At 40.2% G+C, this 16,522-nt stretch overlaps 1 protein-coding gene and 1 long non-coding RNA gene across 3 annotated transcripts in view; one reads left to right on the top strand and one right to left on the bottom strand.

Moving 5' to 3' along the window:
• CFAP69 (cilia and flagella associated protein 69) overlaps positions 1 to 15,282 on the bottom strand; it is a 61,193-nt gene extending 45,911 nt beyond the window's left edge. For both annotated transcript variants that reach the window (XM_043588799.1, XM_043588800.1), the window contains exons 1-3: positions 14,894 to 15,282; positions 3,962 to 4,021; positions 2,081 to 2,146 (exon numbers count right to left, since the gene is read on the bottom strand). In XM_043588799.1, coding sequence (XP_043444734.1) covers positions 2,081 to 2,146; positions 3,962 to 4,021; positions 14,894 to 15,013 — 246 coding nt within the window. In that variant the 5' untranslated portion in view covers positions 15,014 to 15,282. The remainder of the gene's footprint in view (positions 1 to 2,080; positions 2,147 to 3,961; positions 4,022 to 14,893) is intronic.
• LOC122487856 lies at positions 4,028 to 8,967 on the top strand. The gene is made up of 2 exons (XR_006298489.1): positions 4,028 to 5,257; positions 7,672 to 8,967. It is a non-coding gene; the product is annotated as an uncharacterized LOC122487856 (long non-coding RNA).
• Positions 15,283 to 16,522: the final 1,240 nt, after the last annotated feature.

Genomic DNA, 16,522 nt, shown 5'->3' with positions numbered 1-16,522 from the left:
GATTACCAACTACTACACCATGGATTCAGCTGATCAATAACTTACTATTGGCAATAAGAAATAACACATAGAAAAAAATAATAGCTCAATTTTACACTTTGTTTTTCCCCCACCCACACATAAAACATACACTGCTCCAGAATAAGCAACCCAAACCTACCTTATTTATTTTATTAACATTATTCAGATGCATGTTCTTACTTTTATGTTGTAAATTGGCTGAGATTTTATTTCGTTTAAAACTCATGAAATGAGGGGCACCTGGGTGGCTCAGTCAGTTAAGCATCCAGCTTCAGCTCAGGTCATGATCCCATGGTTAGTGAGTTCGATCCCTGCATGGGGCTCTGTGCTGACAGTGGGGAGCCTGGAGCCTGCTTCAAGTTCTGTGTCTCCCTCTCTGTCTGCCCCTTGCCCACTCATTCTGTCTCTCTCTCAAAAATGAATAAACATTAAGAAAAAACTAATGAAATAAAAATTTTGCTTTTATAATAGTCTAAAAGCAAAATTTATCTTCTCTAAATCTTGAGGTAACAGCACCTTTTATCTATTTAAAAACCGTGGGTGCCTGGGTGGCTCAGTCAGTTAAGCATACAACTTTGGTTCGGGTCATGACCTCATGGTTGGTGGGTTTGAGCCCCACATCAGGCTCTCTGCTGTCACCACAAAGCTTGCTTTGGATCCTCTGTCCTCTTTCTTTACCCCTACCTGGCTCTGCTCCCACTCTCTCCCTTTCAAAAATAGATGAACATTAAAAACAAACAAACAAACAAAACCCCACCTGGTGCATAACAGCCAGTTCTGGAACTCTCTGTTACCAATCTGGTAAGATGACTACAGGGAGTGAGAGTTTCCTGTCACAATTGCACTGCCTTTTATAATAGCTAATATATGCAAAGGTTAAAACAGTAACAACAACAACAACAACAACCCAACAATAAACTGGTTCTTAAACACAGTTTTGAGCTGCACTGGTTTCCACATATTCTGATCAGGGTGGTATATACAGTGGAAATAATATATTTATATAATGTTTTGCAGGTTATCAAGCACCTGCATGTACATTATCTAGCCTTCCTAACAACATGATGAGGTGCTGTTATCCCGATTTTCTTAAGAGGTGGAGAAGTTAGTACGTTTATCAACAGTACAAATAATCAGGTAAATTGGTAAAAATAAGACTTTGACTTGACCCTCCTAACTACATCCATTGGGGCACCTGTAAAGTGACTCTTTTGGCACAGGTCATAATCTCACAGTTATGAGATCAGGCCCTGCATTGGGCTCAGTGTGGAGCACAGAGCCTACTTGGGATTTTCTCTCTCTCCCTCTCTCACTGCCTCTCTCCCCTGCTTGTGCTCCTTCTCTCTCAAAATAAATAAATATACTTTTTAAAAATTGCCATTATCTGTGCAGAGTCAATCGCATTATAGTGTTTCTTCAATTTTATATTCCCTGGTAAACAAAAAATATAATTCTGTGAAAAATACAAAATGTTAGATATTTTCTGTGGTAGACAGAATAATGGATTGCCCAAAGTTGTCCATACCTTAATTCCTAGAACTTGGAATGCAAATGTTACCTTACATGGCAAAGGGACTTTTCAGATGTGATTACGTTAAAAGCCTTGAGATGGGACTGTTATCCGAGATTATCCAGGTAGGCCCAAAGTAATCACAGGGGTTCTACATGGGAAAGAGAGAGGCAGGAGAGGATCACAAAAGATGTGACCACAGAAGCAGAGATGAGAGTGGTGCTACTCTGAGGAAGGGGCCATGAGCCAAGGAATGCCGGCCACCTTAAAAGCTGGGAAAAGCAAAGACAGGGATTCACATCTAGAGCCTTCAGAAGGAACCAGCCCTGCCAACACCTGACGTCAGCCCAGTGAGGCTGATTTTGGACTTGTGACCTCAAGAACTGTAAGAAAAAGCTTTAGGATGTTTGGTGACACTAAGTTTGGGGTAATTTGTTATAGCAGCAAGAGGAAATGAATACATTTTCTAATAAAAATTCTCCCATTTCAGGATAAATGAAACAAACCCATAAAGATCTAGATACAGATATAGATATATGTAAAGGATACAAGTCCATTCTGATAACACTGCACCAGTTTCTTGACAGATTTAAGTTGTTCTTCTTCTAAATCATCCTAAAACAAGTTATCTATTTTAGTTCTTTTGTACTGTTAAATATGTTGAGATATTAAAAATTTTCCTGAATATAAAAAGTAAATTGAAACTGTTAATTATTAAATTACTATATTATAATGCAAGCATTATAAAATATTTCCTCAAACAGTGAAGGTAAAAATAAATATATCATTTAAATTTGATTAGGAAGGGGCACCTGGGTGGCTCAGTCGGTTAAGTGTCTGACTTCGGCTCAGGTCATGATCTCACAGTTCGTGGATCCGAGCCCTGTGTTGGGCTGGGCTCCGGGCTGACAGCTCAGAGCCTGGAGCCTGCTTCAGATTCCATATTTCCCTCTCTCTCTGTCCCTCCCCTGTTCGCACTTTCTCTCAAAAATGAATAAATGTTAAAAATATTTTTTTAGTTTGATTAGGAAATTGAGAATCAAAACTAGATTAATATAAAAGCAGCATTTGTTTCCATTAATAATATTAACAATACTTGAATTCACTGAGCATTTTTCTATGCCATGCACCATTATGCTCTATTGATACATGTCATTTAATTAATTTTTAAAATAACCCTATTAGGAAGGTACCATTACTATCTCTATTTTCCAGAATAGGAAACTCAAGTGGAAACGCTAATTTGTCCAAAATCACCTAGCTAGTAACTGGAGGTGTTAGGAGTCAAAGTTGGCTATCTGACTGTAGAAATTGTATATTTAACCTCTAAACCAAGCCCAGTGTAATGGCACAAACATCTTCAGCAAATTAAAACAAAACTCAAAAAACAAGACAAAACAAAGAAACAAAAACAAAACTCAATACAGTGATATGTTTGTTTTCATAACTGAATCACACTGTCCTTTTAAAGTTCTTAAATTGTTCATAAGAAGCTGTGGCATTTTCTATACATTTTTTTTTTTTTTGGTCTACCTTTATTTAAAAACTAGTTGGAACTCTATGTAGTTGGGTTTTCTTTTTTTTAATGAAGGCACATTCAAAATTAAAAATAACTTTCACAACAAACACAGCCAGCAAGAGATAAATTATTCTTATAAGGGCCATTATTATTATTGTGCTTTTTCTCTATGTGAAAATGTGAGACCAAAAAATGCTAACACAGTAACTAAATTTTTGGCCTACTAATCACTAGACACTTTTTCTTGATTGACTCTACCATGATCAACCCATTTTCCACATATTAAAAGCATGAAATCTTCATCCTGTAGTCATGTTATAGTGTGTGCTGGCTTTTAGGCATGCAATCGATTCTTGGGTAATGTCAGGAGAGTGTGGTGTGTGAGCATGCATGAAATGCATTTATTATCCTTCCTCCCAATGCCTACACTCTCCACTTTGAGTCTCAGATCTGAAATAATTTTATTTCCATTCCATTCTGTATAAGATCCCTCTCAAAGTAGATTAACTTATGAATATGTCTGAGTGTGTATATATCCAGATTTCATGTCAGGAAATTTTAAGTAGTACATCATGAATCACTTTTTCTACTCTTGTTCCCCACATCCTTTTTGTTAACAAGCAATTAATAGAGGCTGGAGAAGTCTTCCTGTACTCTTGATACCTTCTGTTTATATCTACCATGGATTTGTCCATCCCACAAAACGAAATGAAATCTCCTCCAGCCTCCATACCAGGTAAAACACATTCATACTAAATTTAAACAGTCCTTGAATATGAGAAATGTTCCTATTTGGAATGTTTTCAACAAAAAGGAATAAACAAGACTTATTTTGGGGGAATACATGTTACCTTTCAGGGAAATCATAGTTTATAAGTGATACAGTAGAGAAATTTTCTCTCAAAGCTTACTTTATCAGTTTCTTCAAGGAGTTTGATGACGCGATTTAGGTCCATGGTCTTGAAAGCACCCTAAAAAACATACAACTCTTACAATTCTGTGTCATGAGAATCAAGAAATCACATCAAACACACTATTTTTCTATGATATTATCCCTCAGCAACTTGAAAGTATATTATGACAAAAAGATAGTGAGGAGAAAGGGATAATGGAGGGATGGGCAAAATGGGTGAAGGGGAGTTAGAGATAGAGACCTCCAGCTATGGAATAAGTTACAGGGATGAAAAGTACATACAGCATAAGAAATAGAGTGAATGGTATTCTAACAGTATTGCATAGTGACAGACAACAGCTACACTTGTGATGAGCATAGCATTAACTATACACTTGTGGAATGACTATGTTGTACACCTGAAACTAATGCAACATTACATGTCAACTATACTTCAATTTCTATAAAAGATATGGAGGGGAGAACGAAAAGCAGATGAGACCCTATAGGAGTAAATAAATTTTGGAGTTGAAAAAAATATTAAAAATGCCTCTTGAATTCTAGTATTATCTTATAATCTTATGGTCTTTAAATTTCAAAATACCTGTAATAATCGCACTTCCATGCTTTGGAAAATGAAATGATCCAGTACATATATATTCCACATCCCACACATGCACAATACATTGAGTTTGTCTATGCAGATATGTGGATACATAAGACTCGCTTCTAAATGAGTAGATCTCAGGTAGGAGATCATCTTCCTGAACTAGGTATCCCCTTTCTCAGTTGGTACCAGCATTCTTACAGTCATCAACATTAGAAAACAGAATTTCCAAGTTCTATAGATTTTACATTTTAAATATTTCTTGAGCGCAACTGATTTATTCACAGAGTTGTGAAGGTATCCTGCTGTTCTCAGTGCCTCTACTCTCCCACCCTTCATCATGGTCCTCTATGGTGAATAATAAAACTCAATTCTGAACATAACCCATCTAAATCATTCAGTTACTCTCCATTAGTGCCCCTCACCCCTCCTCTATTTTCCTTCCCTTGGTTAAACCTCACGGGTGCTTCAAAACTCAGCTCAGGTATTGCCTCCCCAAGGGAAGGAAAAAGATAGAACAAATGTCCTTCCTTTGTGCTCCCATAGCACCCTAAGTTCTTTATCCACTACAATTCCCATCATGGTTCTAGAATGGTTTGAATGTTTATCCCCCACCACACCCTCCCCAAAGCTCACTCAAGGCAAAGACTTTTGTTTTCTGGCACCCCAGCTCCAGAAACTGGGCCTGGCATATGAAGTTATTTGTAGGTAAGCGGAGAAGGAAACAGGAAGTGCTATCATCCCGAATTTAAGTACTTATACAAAAATCTCCACATTTTAAATTCAGTTTTGGGTATTAATGCTTTGTTGCATGACGTTTTCTTCCCTTTTTTTTTAACCTTTTTTAAGTTTATTAATTTATTTTGAGAGAGAGAGCACACACATCAGCACAGAGACCACTTCAGATCCTCTGTCCCCCTCTCTCTGCCCCTTCCCTGCTCATGTAGGCTTTCTCTCTCTCAAAAATAAACATTAAAAAATTTTTTAATAAAAAAATAACTTCAAAAAATTATATAAAAGATGATGATATAAAAAAATTCAAAAGGGAAGAAAATCCTACTTATTCCTATCATCTAAATACATCTACTTTTACATATAATTTTGTTTTTATATATTTATTTTTATATGCTACTTTCTGTTTTTGTTTACATGTATAAATATATAATTTAACTTAGTGTTAACACCATTGTATTTTGATTTCTAAATCTATAATACATATCTTTCCCTATGTCTACATAGATATTATTCTATTCCCTCTTAAGTCTAGAATTTCCTTTCCTTTCACAATTACAAACTCATATATTCTAATCTCAGGCAATGTCTTTCAAAAACAATTTTCAGGGGTGCCTGTGTGGCTCAGTTGGTCAGGTGTCCTGCTCTTGGTTTCGGCTTAGGTTGTGAACTCATGGCTCGAGTTCGAGCCCCACATCCGGCTCCATAATATCAGTGCAGAGACCTGCTTAAGATTCTCTCTCTGTCTTTTTCAAATAAATAAACTTAAAAAAACCAAACAAACAAAAAAACAATTTTCAGTAAAGTGTTCTAATTTTAAGTTTGTAGGGTAAGTATCTGAGTGAGTTTATTAACTCCAAATGCTTTTTACCAAAAAAATGAATAATCAAAAAAGATTTCCTAAATACTGATCTTTACCTGGTATTATGGTTATCCTTAAAAACTATTATATTTTACTGTTAAATTGTTTAAATTATTAAATTTACTGTTACCAAAAAAGTTGATGAATAATAGAATTTTGTCTTTTAAGATTTGAGTTCAGTGCCATCTGCCACTACCTCAGTTGTCTTCTTTCTTCCTCTTGGAAAAAAGAGGTTTTTGTTTTCAGATTTTCTGCAATATTGTTTTTGAAGGTTGGAAAGCATATTGAAATGAAAAGTCAACACAACATTTTCTTTTTAATACCTGAATGTATTATCAGAATTGTTTTTCCCAAGTGAGCAGGTATAACTTTTATTAAGAAACAGAGAGTAGTAAAGGTTAAAGCACAGATTCCTTTCAGATTTATGTTGATTACTTCATGCTACTCTGTGTGTTACTTGCTAAGCATATATTGTATTTTTAAGATTTCTCCTGCCCTCCCTCCTTTAGCCCATTCCTCCCTTCCATCAATATTTAGAAGCAGCTTCTATGTTTCAGAAACTGTGCTAAGTGTGGGGAACAACACTGCTCTGACCTCAAGTAGCTATCAGTCTGGCATGGAATACAAGTAATACAGATAAAAAGCTACAAAATGCTCCCTGGATGCTGAAAGGCGTGCTCTGGAAGCACACAGACTGGAAGCACAGAAGGCATGACACAGTTGCTGTAAAAAGTAATTGGCAGGGAGAGGTGAGAAGGAGTAGGATCTGTGAGATGAACTGAAGGTTTGAGAGGTGGAGACAGGGAGTAGATATGTGAAGGCCTGGAGGCAAAAGAAAAAGCATTTTGAGGATGGGGAGGAAGATATAGTGCAAAGGATAGTGGCTACAGATGATGCTAATTGGGTAAGTAGAGGTCAAATCATGAATAATAACAATAATGATCATAACAATGATGGTGATGTCTATTTCCAGGTACAGTTGTACTTTCCACGTATTTGCTAATTGAATTGTATGAGGTAGATACTATTATTAACCCCACTTTACAGAATGCCTTGTACGTATCCTATGCTAAAGATCTTCAAAAATATTGAACGGTTTGAGAGACTGGATATATAAACAGCCAATGGCCAGACTACATATGGCAACAGAACTCTAGCCTGTAATCTCTGCAGCAACCAAACCCAGGAGCCATTTGCTCTGGAAAGTCAGAATTTGGCAATGATTGCCAGATTCCCTATTTTTTGCCCCTCATATTGCTATGTAGGACCACCAGAGAAACCCAAATATGCTTCCCAAATCAATCACATAGAATGCCCTGTTTGTAGCTAGCCCACCTCCAGCTTCCCCATGGCAACAACCTCCAAACAGAGCATACCAGAAGCTTTCCCTTTATGCACTACAAAGCTTCCCTGCCTGCCTTAGAGTCTCTGCCAAATGTAAGTAATGCTGGCTGACTTCCTATATAGCAAGCTCTGTATATTAAATAGTGCCTGCTTATTCTCATCAGGGTGGTCTTTATTTCCACAGGCTTTAACCAGAGGAGTGTAACAATAAAAAGGCAATTTTGTTTGCGGAGTAGAGACTGAACTGGAAAGGTCTAGGCTGAACTGGAAAGGAAGTAGGAGACATCTGTAACTTGAGGCCTTGACTAAGGTACTGGCAACCAGGCCGACAACAGGGAATGGAAGGAAAAACATCAAGGAGGTAGAGTCTGTGGGACTTAAAGAGTGATTTGATTTGGTGGGAGAGAGAGGAAAAGGTGATGATGCTCGTGGGCTTGGGCAATTATAGAAGTAGTGTCACCCTTTGCTGAGACAGGGAAGGCTGGAGGAAGAGGCCTGTGTTGAGGCTAGAGATAAGTTAAATTGGGGGGTAGAGATTTCCAAATCAGAGACTTAAAGTAATAATTGGAAGAGTTTGGGTAAATGAGATCACACAGCAGAATGAAGCAAAAGAGGACATACAGATGTAAACATGAAAATAATTGCTGTTAACATAAGATGTTTACAGAGAATTGTAAAAACATTTAACAAAACATTGTAAGATCAAGTCTAATAAACTGTTTTGAAGAAAATTAGACCTTAACTTACAGTTACAGGATAAATTTATTTTCCCATTTTACCATGGGACATGTCAAAGGGGAGAAATCCTGCTCATTTGATACATGGTTATGGGGAAAGGAACTAACATTTACTGTGGTCCTTTTATGTGTCTGTCTCTGGCACTTTATATCCTTTTTTTCTTTTTCTTTTTTTTTTTCCTAAGTAGGTTCCATGCCCAACATGGAGCTTGAACTCACAACCCTGAGATCAAGAGTTGCATCTTCTTACCAACAGAGCCAGGCAGGCCCCTCCACCCCCTTTTTAAAACTTTATATCTTAACTGGTCCTCGACTTTACCATATAGAGTTGATGAAACTGGGGCATTGAGACCTAACTTGTTAAGGTCACATAGCTAGTACCTGGGCTAGCAGGTCTGTCTGATGCAGGAGTGCTGGTTCTTTGCACCTTAGTTCTCTGCCTGACTTCTCAACTGACCACTGAGGTTATTTCTAGCAATTACCCCAAAACCAGGGTAGGCAATTTTAAGGACAGTCCAAGGCAGTATTACATACAGTGGCAGGATAGGACTTCAACTAGAAGATTGTGGAGGTTCTCAGAGGAAGAGCAAATTTGGGCAAGGAAGCTAAGCCATGATACCTATGCAGGCCAAGTAATCACAATTTATTTATTCCACAAACATTTTTGAGTATCTACACTGTGTCAGACATTGTTCTAGTTGCTAAGGATATGGTATTGAATAAAACACAAAATCTCCTGCTTTCCTATGACATCAATATGTTTTGTCTTGCACAGCAAAGAAAACCATCAAGAAAACAAAAAGGCAACCTACTGAATGGGAAAAGATATTTGCAAATGATATATCTGATAAGGGGTTAATATCCAAAATATATAAAGAACTTTTACAACTCAACAGCAAAAATCCCCAAATAATCCAATTAAAAAACGTGCAGAGGACCTAAATAGAATACATTTCTAAAGACATATAAATGACCAACAGATACATGAAAAGATGCTCAATATCACTAATCATCAGGGAAATACAAATCAAAACCACAGTGAGCTATCACCTTATACCTGTCAGAATGGCTAAAAACAAGCAAAAAAAAAAAAAAAAAAAAAACAAGAAATTACAAGTGTTGGTGAGGATGTGGAGAAAAAGGAATCCTCCTACACTGTTGGCAATAACATAAATTGGTACAGTATGGAGGTTCCTCAAAAAGTTAAAAATATAAGAACTATCACATGATCCAATAATTACACTACTGGGAATTTACCCAAAGAAAACAAAACACTGATTTGAAAAGATATATGCACCTCTATGCTTATTGTAGCATTGTAATGTTTACAATAGTCAAGATATGGAAGCAACCTAAGTATCCCTGATAGACAAATGGATAAGGAAGATTTGGTATATACATGTAATGGAATATTACACAGCCATAAAAAGTATGAGATTGTGCCATTTGTGACAACACAGATGGACCTAGAGGGTATTATGCTAAATGAATTAAGTCAGACTGAGAAAGACAAATACCACATGATTTTACTCACATGTGGAATCTAACAAAAAACAAATGCATAGGGGCACCTGGGTGGCTCAGTCGGTTACATGTTTGACTTTAGCTCAGGTCATGATCTCAGAATTCATGGGTTCAAGCCCCACATCAGGCTCTGGGCTGACAGGTGAGAGCCTGGAACCTGCTTCAGATTGTGTCTCCCTCTCTCTCTGCCCCTCCCCTTCCCCTGCTCACACTGTCTGTCTCTCTCTCTCTCTCAAAAATGAAAAAATAAAACAAATGAATAAATCAACAAATAAAAAGCAGAATCAGACCTATAAGTACAGAGAACAAACTGATGGTTGCCAATGGAGAGAAGGTGGGTGAGGGACAGGATAGAAAAAATGGGTGAAGGGAATTGGGAGATACAGGCTTCCAGTTCTGGAATGAATAAGTCACAGGGATGAAATAGAGAATATAATCAATGATATTGTAACAGCATTGTATGGTGGCGGATGGTAACTACACTTGTGAGCACAGCATAATATATATACTTGTCAAATCACTATGTTGTACACTTGAAACTAATGTAACATCATGTTACCTATAATCATATAAAAGATTTTTAATGTTTATTTTATTTTTGAGGGAGACAGACAGAGAGAGACAGAACACGAGTGGAGGAGGGGCAGATAGAGGGAGACACAGAATCCAAAGCAGGCTCCAAGCTCTGAGCTGTGAGCACATAGCCTGATGGGGGGGGGGGGGGGGGCTCCAACTCAGACCACGAGATCATGACCTGAGCCAAAGTTGGACACCTAACCGACTGAGCCACCAGGTACCCCACAAATATAAAAATTTAAAGTGAATTAATATGCTTTGGAGGAGACAAAAATCACTGTTATATAGTTTACTACAAGATGACATATCTTTGGAGGAAAGAAAGTAGGAAGTGTTAAGATGCTTAAGCAATGGTCAGCAAAAGACTCACAGAGAGGGTAACATTTCAGCAAAGTCTTGAAGGAGGTATGAAAAATAGGGGAAAACTCCCAGGCAATGGGCACACCAAGTGCATAGGCCCTCAGGCAGAGGTATAAAATACACCCGGCAAGGTTGAAGAGAAGCCAGGAGGCCAGTGTGGAACACAAAAGGCTTTGTAAGTTATTTATATGAACCTAAATTTCTACTCTGAGCTCAGAGTCAAGGAAGGAAGGACACATAGGTATTAAGATATATTTCCTACACTTAAGGAATCCATATTCTAGGGAAAGAGGCAAAATTTAGACAAACAAAACAGTTGCCAACATAACACAAGTGATAATTAGGTGACAAATGGTGTGACTGAGATCTAGGACTATATTCATTTATGAGAAGATCTGTGAGGGTGAAAATAAATGCTTCCTATTGGGAGAGTACTTTACGTTGGAGAGTAGGGAGGTAGGGTAAGGTTTAAATTCAGAAAAGGGGGAAGAGCATTCATTTAGTAAATATTTAATATCACCTCCTGTGTACCATATATTGTGCTGTGCTACTGGGGAATACTGGAAGATTATGGGGGACACCACAGGAAAAGACAACAGGCAAGAATTCTATCTTCTTGGAGGTGGCACTAAACTGAGAATCTGGTACAGATTAAGTACAAATAATACATTGGGAAACCCTGAAAACACAACAGAGAAGTAGACCTGAGGCACTTTAGGGAAGGCAGAGACCTTGGATATCATCTAGTTCAGTGGTTTTGAGGCTAAAAATCACTCGAGAGTTTAAAAAAAATAAATTTATTTATTTTGAAAAAGAAAGAATGAGAGAGAGAGAGAGTGAGTGGGTGGGCACAAGCAGAGGAGGGGCAGAGAGAAGGAGACAGAATCCCAAGCAGGCTCCACATCATCAGGGCAGAGCCTGATATGGGGCTTGAACTCACAAATGGAGAGATCATGACCGGAGCCAAGACCAAGAGTTGGATGCTTAACCTACTGAGCCACCCAGCCCCTTGAGACAGCTTTTTAAAAAGTATCAGACTCCACATTGGGGATTATGAGTCAGTAAATCTGGGTTAGGAATGAGCTATGTACAGTTTTTTGAACCCCTCAGATGACTATGATGGTCACCCAGGTTTGGGGCATGCTCCTCTCAAACAGGCTTGCTTTATAGAAAATAGAGTGTTGGGGCGCCTGGGTGGCGCAGTCGGTTAAGCGTCCGACTTCAGCCAGGTCACGATCTCGTGGTCCGTGAGTTCGAGCCCCGCGTCGGGCTCTGGGCTGATGGCTCAGAGCCTGGAGCCTGTTTCCGATTCTGTGTCTCCCTCTCTCTCTGCCCCTCCCCCATTCATGCTGTGTCTCTCTCTGTCCCAAAAATAAATAAAAAAAACGTTGAAAAAAAAAATTTAAAGAAAATAGAGTGTTAAGTGATTTGATCAGGGTAATTCTGTGTGGTGACGTAAGCGATAAGAAACTACTGTGGAATGCTGAAAGAGGGGTGAGGCTCAGAGGGAGGAAGGAGGACCATAAAGTGGTATTTATGGAAAGCAGTTTGGGAAGAGATGAAGAGATGCTGACTAGAAGGATGTGACATTCACCCAAGATCAACTGAAGCTTTGTGGTGACAGGAAAAGAGAGCAAGTAGTTCTTTTAAACCCCATTTGGCATCTCTTGTTTTTTAACACACAGTCTGGAACAGTGGGGGTAGGGTTGGAATTTTGTTTTATTTTTGTTATTATTTTGTTTTATAATCTGAATCCACATGAAACTACTTCCTACAGCTATCCAGGGGTTAAATGTTGTGAAATTCTGTAGCACTGTTCATACTTTACTGCAGCTATAATAAATTAAGCATTGCTACTTCAGGTGGGAAATGAGGTCCTTCAACCAGTAGCAATGACATCACCTGGAAACCTGTTAGAAAAGCAGAATCCGGGGCTCCTCCCCAGCCCTACAGAATCACAGTCTGATCTTGATAAGATCCCCAGGTTTTCCAAATGGACGTTAAAGTTTGAGAAGCACCTCTAGAGGGCTTCTGATTCTTTAGAATGAGAACAACATTAAAACAAATAGGCAATTGGGGCGCCTGGGTGGCTCAGTCAGTTAGGCGTCCGACTGTTGATTTCTGCTCGGGTCATGGTCTCATGGTTGGTGGGTTTGAGCCCTGCCTTGGGCTCTGCCCTAATAGCATGGAGCCTGCTTGGGTTTCTCTCCCCCTGTCTCTGGCCCTCCCCCACTCATGCACTCTCTCTCTCTCTCTCAAAATAAATAATTTTAAAAATAGGACATAGATAAAGGTAAACAATTTGTGATTTCAAGCATAGAATGGAGCTGACTTAAAGCACTGAGGTAGACTCTCCAAAGTCACTTTTAGCTACCAGTATATACTTACTGTCTCTCAAGTGTTCCAAGGGTTCCATGAGTCTTTCCTCTACTGGTCTGAGGCAGAGGTCTAAAAGGTTATCATTTCAATGATGGCAAAGATGGCTAGACCTCACTCCGATTAAAGAAACTAAGTACCTCTCAGTTAACTTCTCATGGCCTCATTTGTAAGAACAACTACAAAGAATACCCAAAAAGGTTGAGTGATCATTTCTCCTAGCTCTAAAAAAGTTTTTATCTCATTTCTTTTGGTAGAAACTGCCTTCTCCAGTACTTTGAAAAATATTAATGCTTCTCCAAGTACTTATTAACAAGCTAGGAACTCCAATTAATACAAAAATAGTTCTACCTGAAAGAGAATCCAAGACTCTGTAAGGAGAGGTAATAATGAAAGAAAAGGAAAAAAGAAAGGGAAAAGCGAAGGGAGGAAGTACACACACATATACAAAGGTTTACTAGTTTTGCTTTACTTGATATGTTGTGGACTATTCTGGCTTTGGCCTGTTAAAAGCATTTCCCTTTCTTTTTTTTTTTTTTTTCTTTTTAACCCATGCTAGCCTGCCTCGTGTAACTTTGCCCCCCCCCCCCATCCCTGCCACCTCTTTTACAGCGAGTGAAGGAACAAGAGCCATTAGATACCAAATTCACCTACTTCTCAGTTGTGCCCGGTTCCTGGGACAATGGCGGTAACGTTGAGCCCCCCTGCAGCCTTGGGAGTGGAGAGCTGCTGCTCCTGAAAGTCTTTCTTCTCCCTACCCTATTGGAATACGTCCACAAAACTGATAAGGTAAATTCCCCGTTCCTCCTCATGCAAAAGTGCTGTTGCCCACAGTTAAAACCGTGCAAATGTCAGAGGGTCCTCAGGGAGTTCAATCTTATTCCCAAAGAAGAGGTCCCCAGTCAACTGGCCACTCCCAAGGAACTCTCCAAGGTTCCAGGATGTGGACGTAGGAGACAGGGTTCCTGACGCAGCCTGGGACTCGCAAAACCTCCACAGGAATTCCCGTAGTGACCCCACGTCATCAGTGTGAAGAGGTAGGGTAGGATTCCTCCAGAGAATTCACGCTTTAGGGTTTGATCAATACTCTCTAGGGAGGGCCAATGGAACCCTAGTATGAAACAAACGACGTGGAGTTTACAAACACTTCCGCCACGAATGGAGATCCAGCCGAGGGTTCCGAAGTGAAGTATCTCAACAGACCAACTTAGAAGAACTAATTTTGTATTCCTAATAAAAATAAACTCAAAACCAAATACAAGTAAAGTAAAATATGTAAATTCTGTTCTCTCTCAACTCCGGCTCCATAACCAGCCTCCAATTTCATATGAAAATGAGGCTACTTTCTAATTTTGACAGATTTTCCTTCCCTCCAGGTGTAGGTTTTAAAGTGGGAGCTAATTTAAACACGAGAGATTTTACCCCTATGTCAAGAACATCACTTAGTAACAGGTATCTACGTACAAGCCCATTGCAAACAAAATGCTCATTAAATCCATGATTTTGCTACAAACGTGTCCTTTCCTCCCACGCCCTTCGTGGTCACACTTTTCGAAGAAAAGCGGCAAAACCTCGCTTATTCTGTTTAGTGGGACGGTCCGGGAGAACCTCGCGCCCCAGTCCCCAGACAGGTTGGCTGACGACAGCTGGACCCTCCCTCCGGCGGCAGTTCTCGGAAGGATCGGCGTTGCCTTGGGAACCTCCGTCCCGCGGGATCCGACTGTTTCCACTTCGGCCCCCATTTCCGCCCTTTGCTGCCCCCAGGCCTCTCCCCGCCCCCCCAGATCCCAACCTCCCCTCCACACTTCCCAAAGCACAGACAACCGAGCATACCTGTGCGTCCTCGTCCTGCGTCACCACCCCGACCACCGGGATTTGGCGAGGGCTGCTGGACCTGTTCCTGCGGCCCGGTTCCGGGACCTCGGAAGTCCCCGCGGCCTCAGCTACCGACATGGCTGAAGTGGGAGGGAGGGAGGGATGGGGGGCGGGGGTGGTCCTCCAGTCCTACACAGTTCCCTTAGCCTCAAGATCCACAAAGTCCCCCCCACCAAGAAGAGAAAGCCACCGGAGAGCCGCTAGGGTCGCGAAAAGCTTCGGGAGTCCGGCAGGGGCCTCGGCCACCACGACGCCACCCTTATTATCAAGCCACCGCAGCCCACCGGCGGACTTCGGCTCCCGCGGGCTGGCGGGTTGTTAACAAGCCAGAGCGTTGCTAGGGGCGGGGTCGGGGGCGGCAGGAGCGTCGGCTCCTACGGAAGCCTGGGGAGCCAAACTACCCCAAACCCTAAAGGCACCTCCAAGTTGCGAGTAGCTCAGTTTGGTCGCTGGCGGGAGGGAGGCGGGAGTAGACGACCCCGGTAAGTGGCAGTGGCGTGTTAGCTTGGCGTCTTGAGTTCTCAGTCTTGCTAGTTTGCGCCGGGCCTTAAAGTAAAGCAAGAGTGGGTGGAGAGATGAGGGGTGGATGTGGGTTGTAAGAGTGATGGATGATGGATAGGTAGTTTTAGAGGTGGAGCAGTTTATCTCACCTCAGAGGAGTGACCCGTGTCACCTACAATCCCTGCCTTTTCCCTCTTCTGTGCTTTCGTGGCTCTACCAGATAGTTAAATAACAAACAAGGCATAGTACACAGTGTTAGAGGTTTTGAGTCAAATCATGGAATCTAGAGCAAGTTAACCCCGGAAGCCCCCACGTTCCCCCTTTTCTCATAAATTTTTAACATTTCTTGTCAACAGGATTGCTGTGAGAAGATAGAATGAGATGGTAGTTTGCAGATTGGCGTTTTGCACTTAAGTACCCAGGTAAATGGTCAATGTTATCATTATCTTTATTATTACTGTTATCTATCCATTGTATCCTGAGTGATGACACAAGGAGGGTCACAACTTCAATGGAAAGCTGCTTATGACAATCATCAGTATAACTTAATCACCCCAAAGGCCATGGCTATGAAAATATCTTAAAGTCCTTTAAACCTTTTCATCTTTTTTTAGCCTGAGGAAACTCTTCAAGATTCATATGTGTTTTTATATTATCTATAAAGTTTATTGCCTTAAAAATTACGGATAACAAACTGCATGAAAATAAATTTCACTTCACCTCTCAGCATTTCTCTCTTCATTTGTAGAATGAGCTGGTCGATCAGTCATTTCTAAGTTTCTTTAACCAGTTCAGACACTGAATGACATTTCTGATGACACAAATAAAAAGAAATGGAAAAACTAGATTGGGCATGCCAGCACTTGATGTAAATCATAGCCAAAGAAACCAAGCTTTTTTGAAAGAGAACTGAGCGTTTCTAGTCTCCATTTCCTCACTTATATTCATTCTTCCACTTTCCTCATCCTTTATCCCCTGAAAGTGCCCTGGGGTCACCACTACATGTGGCCAAAGTCTGTGGACCCTTTCTTGTCCTCATCTTGTACGTATCTCTAGTATTTCTCCCCTTCTTGAAACTCCCTTGCC

This window comes from Prionailurus bengalensis, chromosome A2 (assembly GCF_016509475.1).
Source record: "Prionailurus bengalensis isolate Pbe53 chromosome A2, Fcat_Pben_1.1_paternal_pri, whole genome shotgun sequence".
In the NCBI taxonomy this organism is placed as follows: Eukaryota; Metazoa; Chordata; class Mammalia; order Carnivora; family Felidae; genus Prionailurus; species Prionailurus bengalensis.
This window is presented reverse-complemented; position numbering and strand designations above follow the sequence as displayed.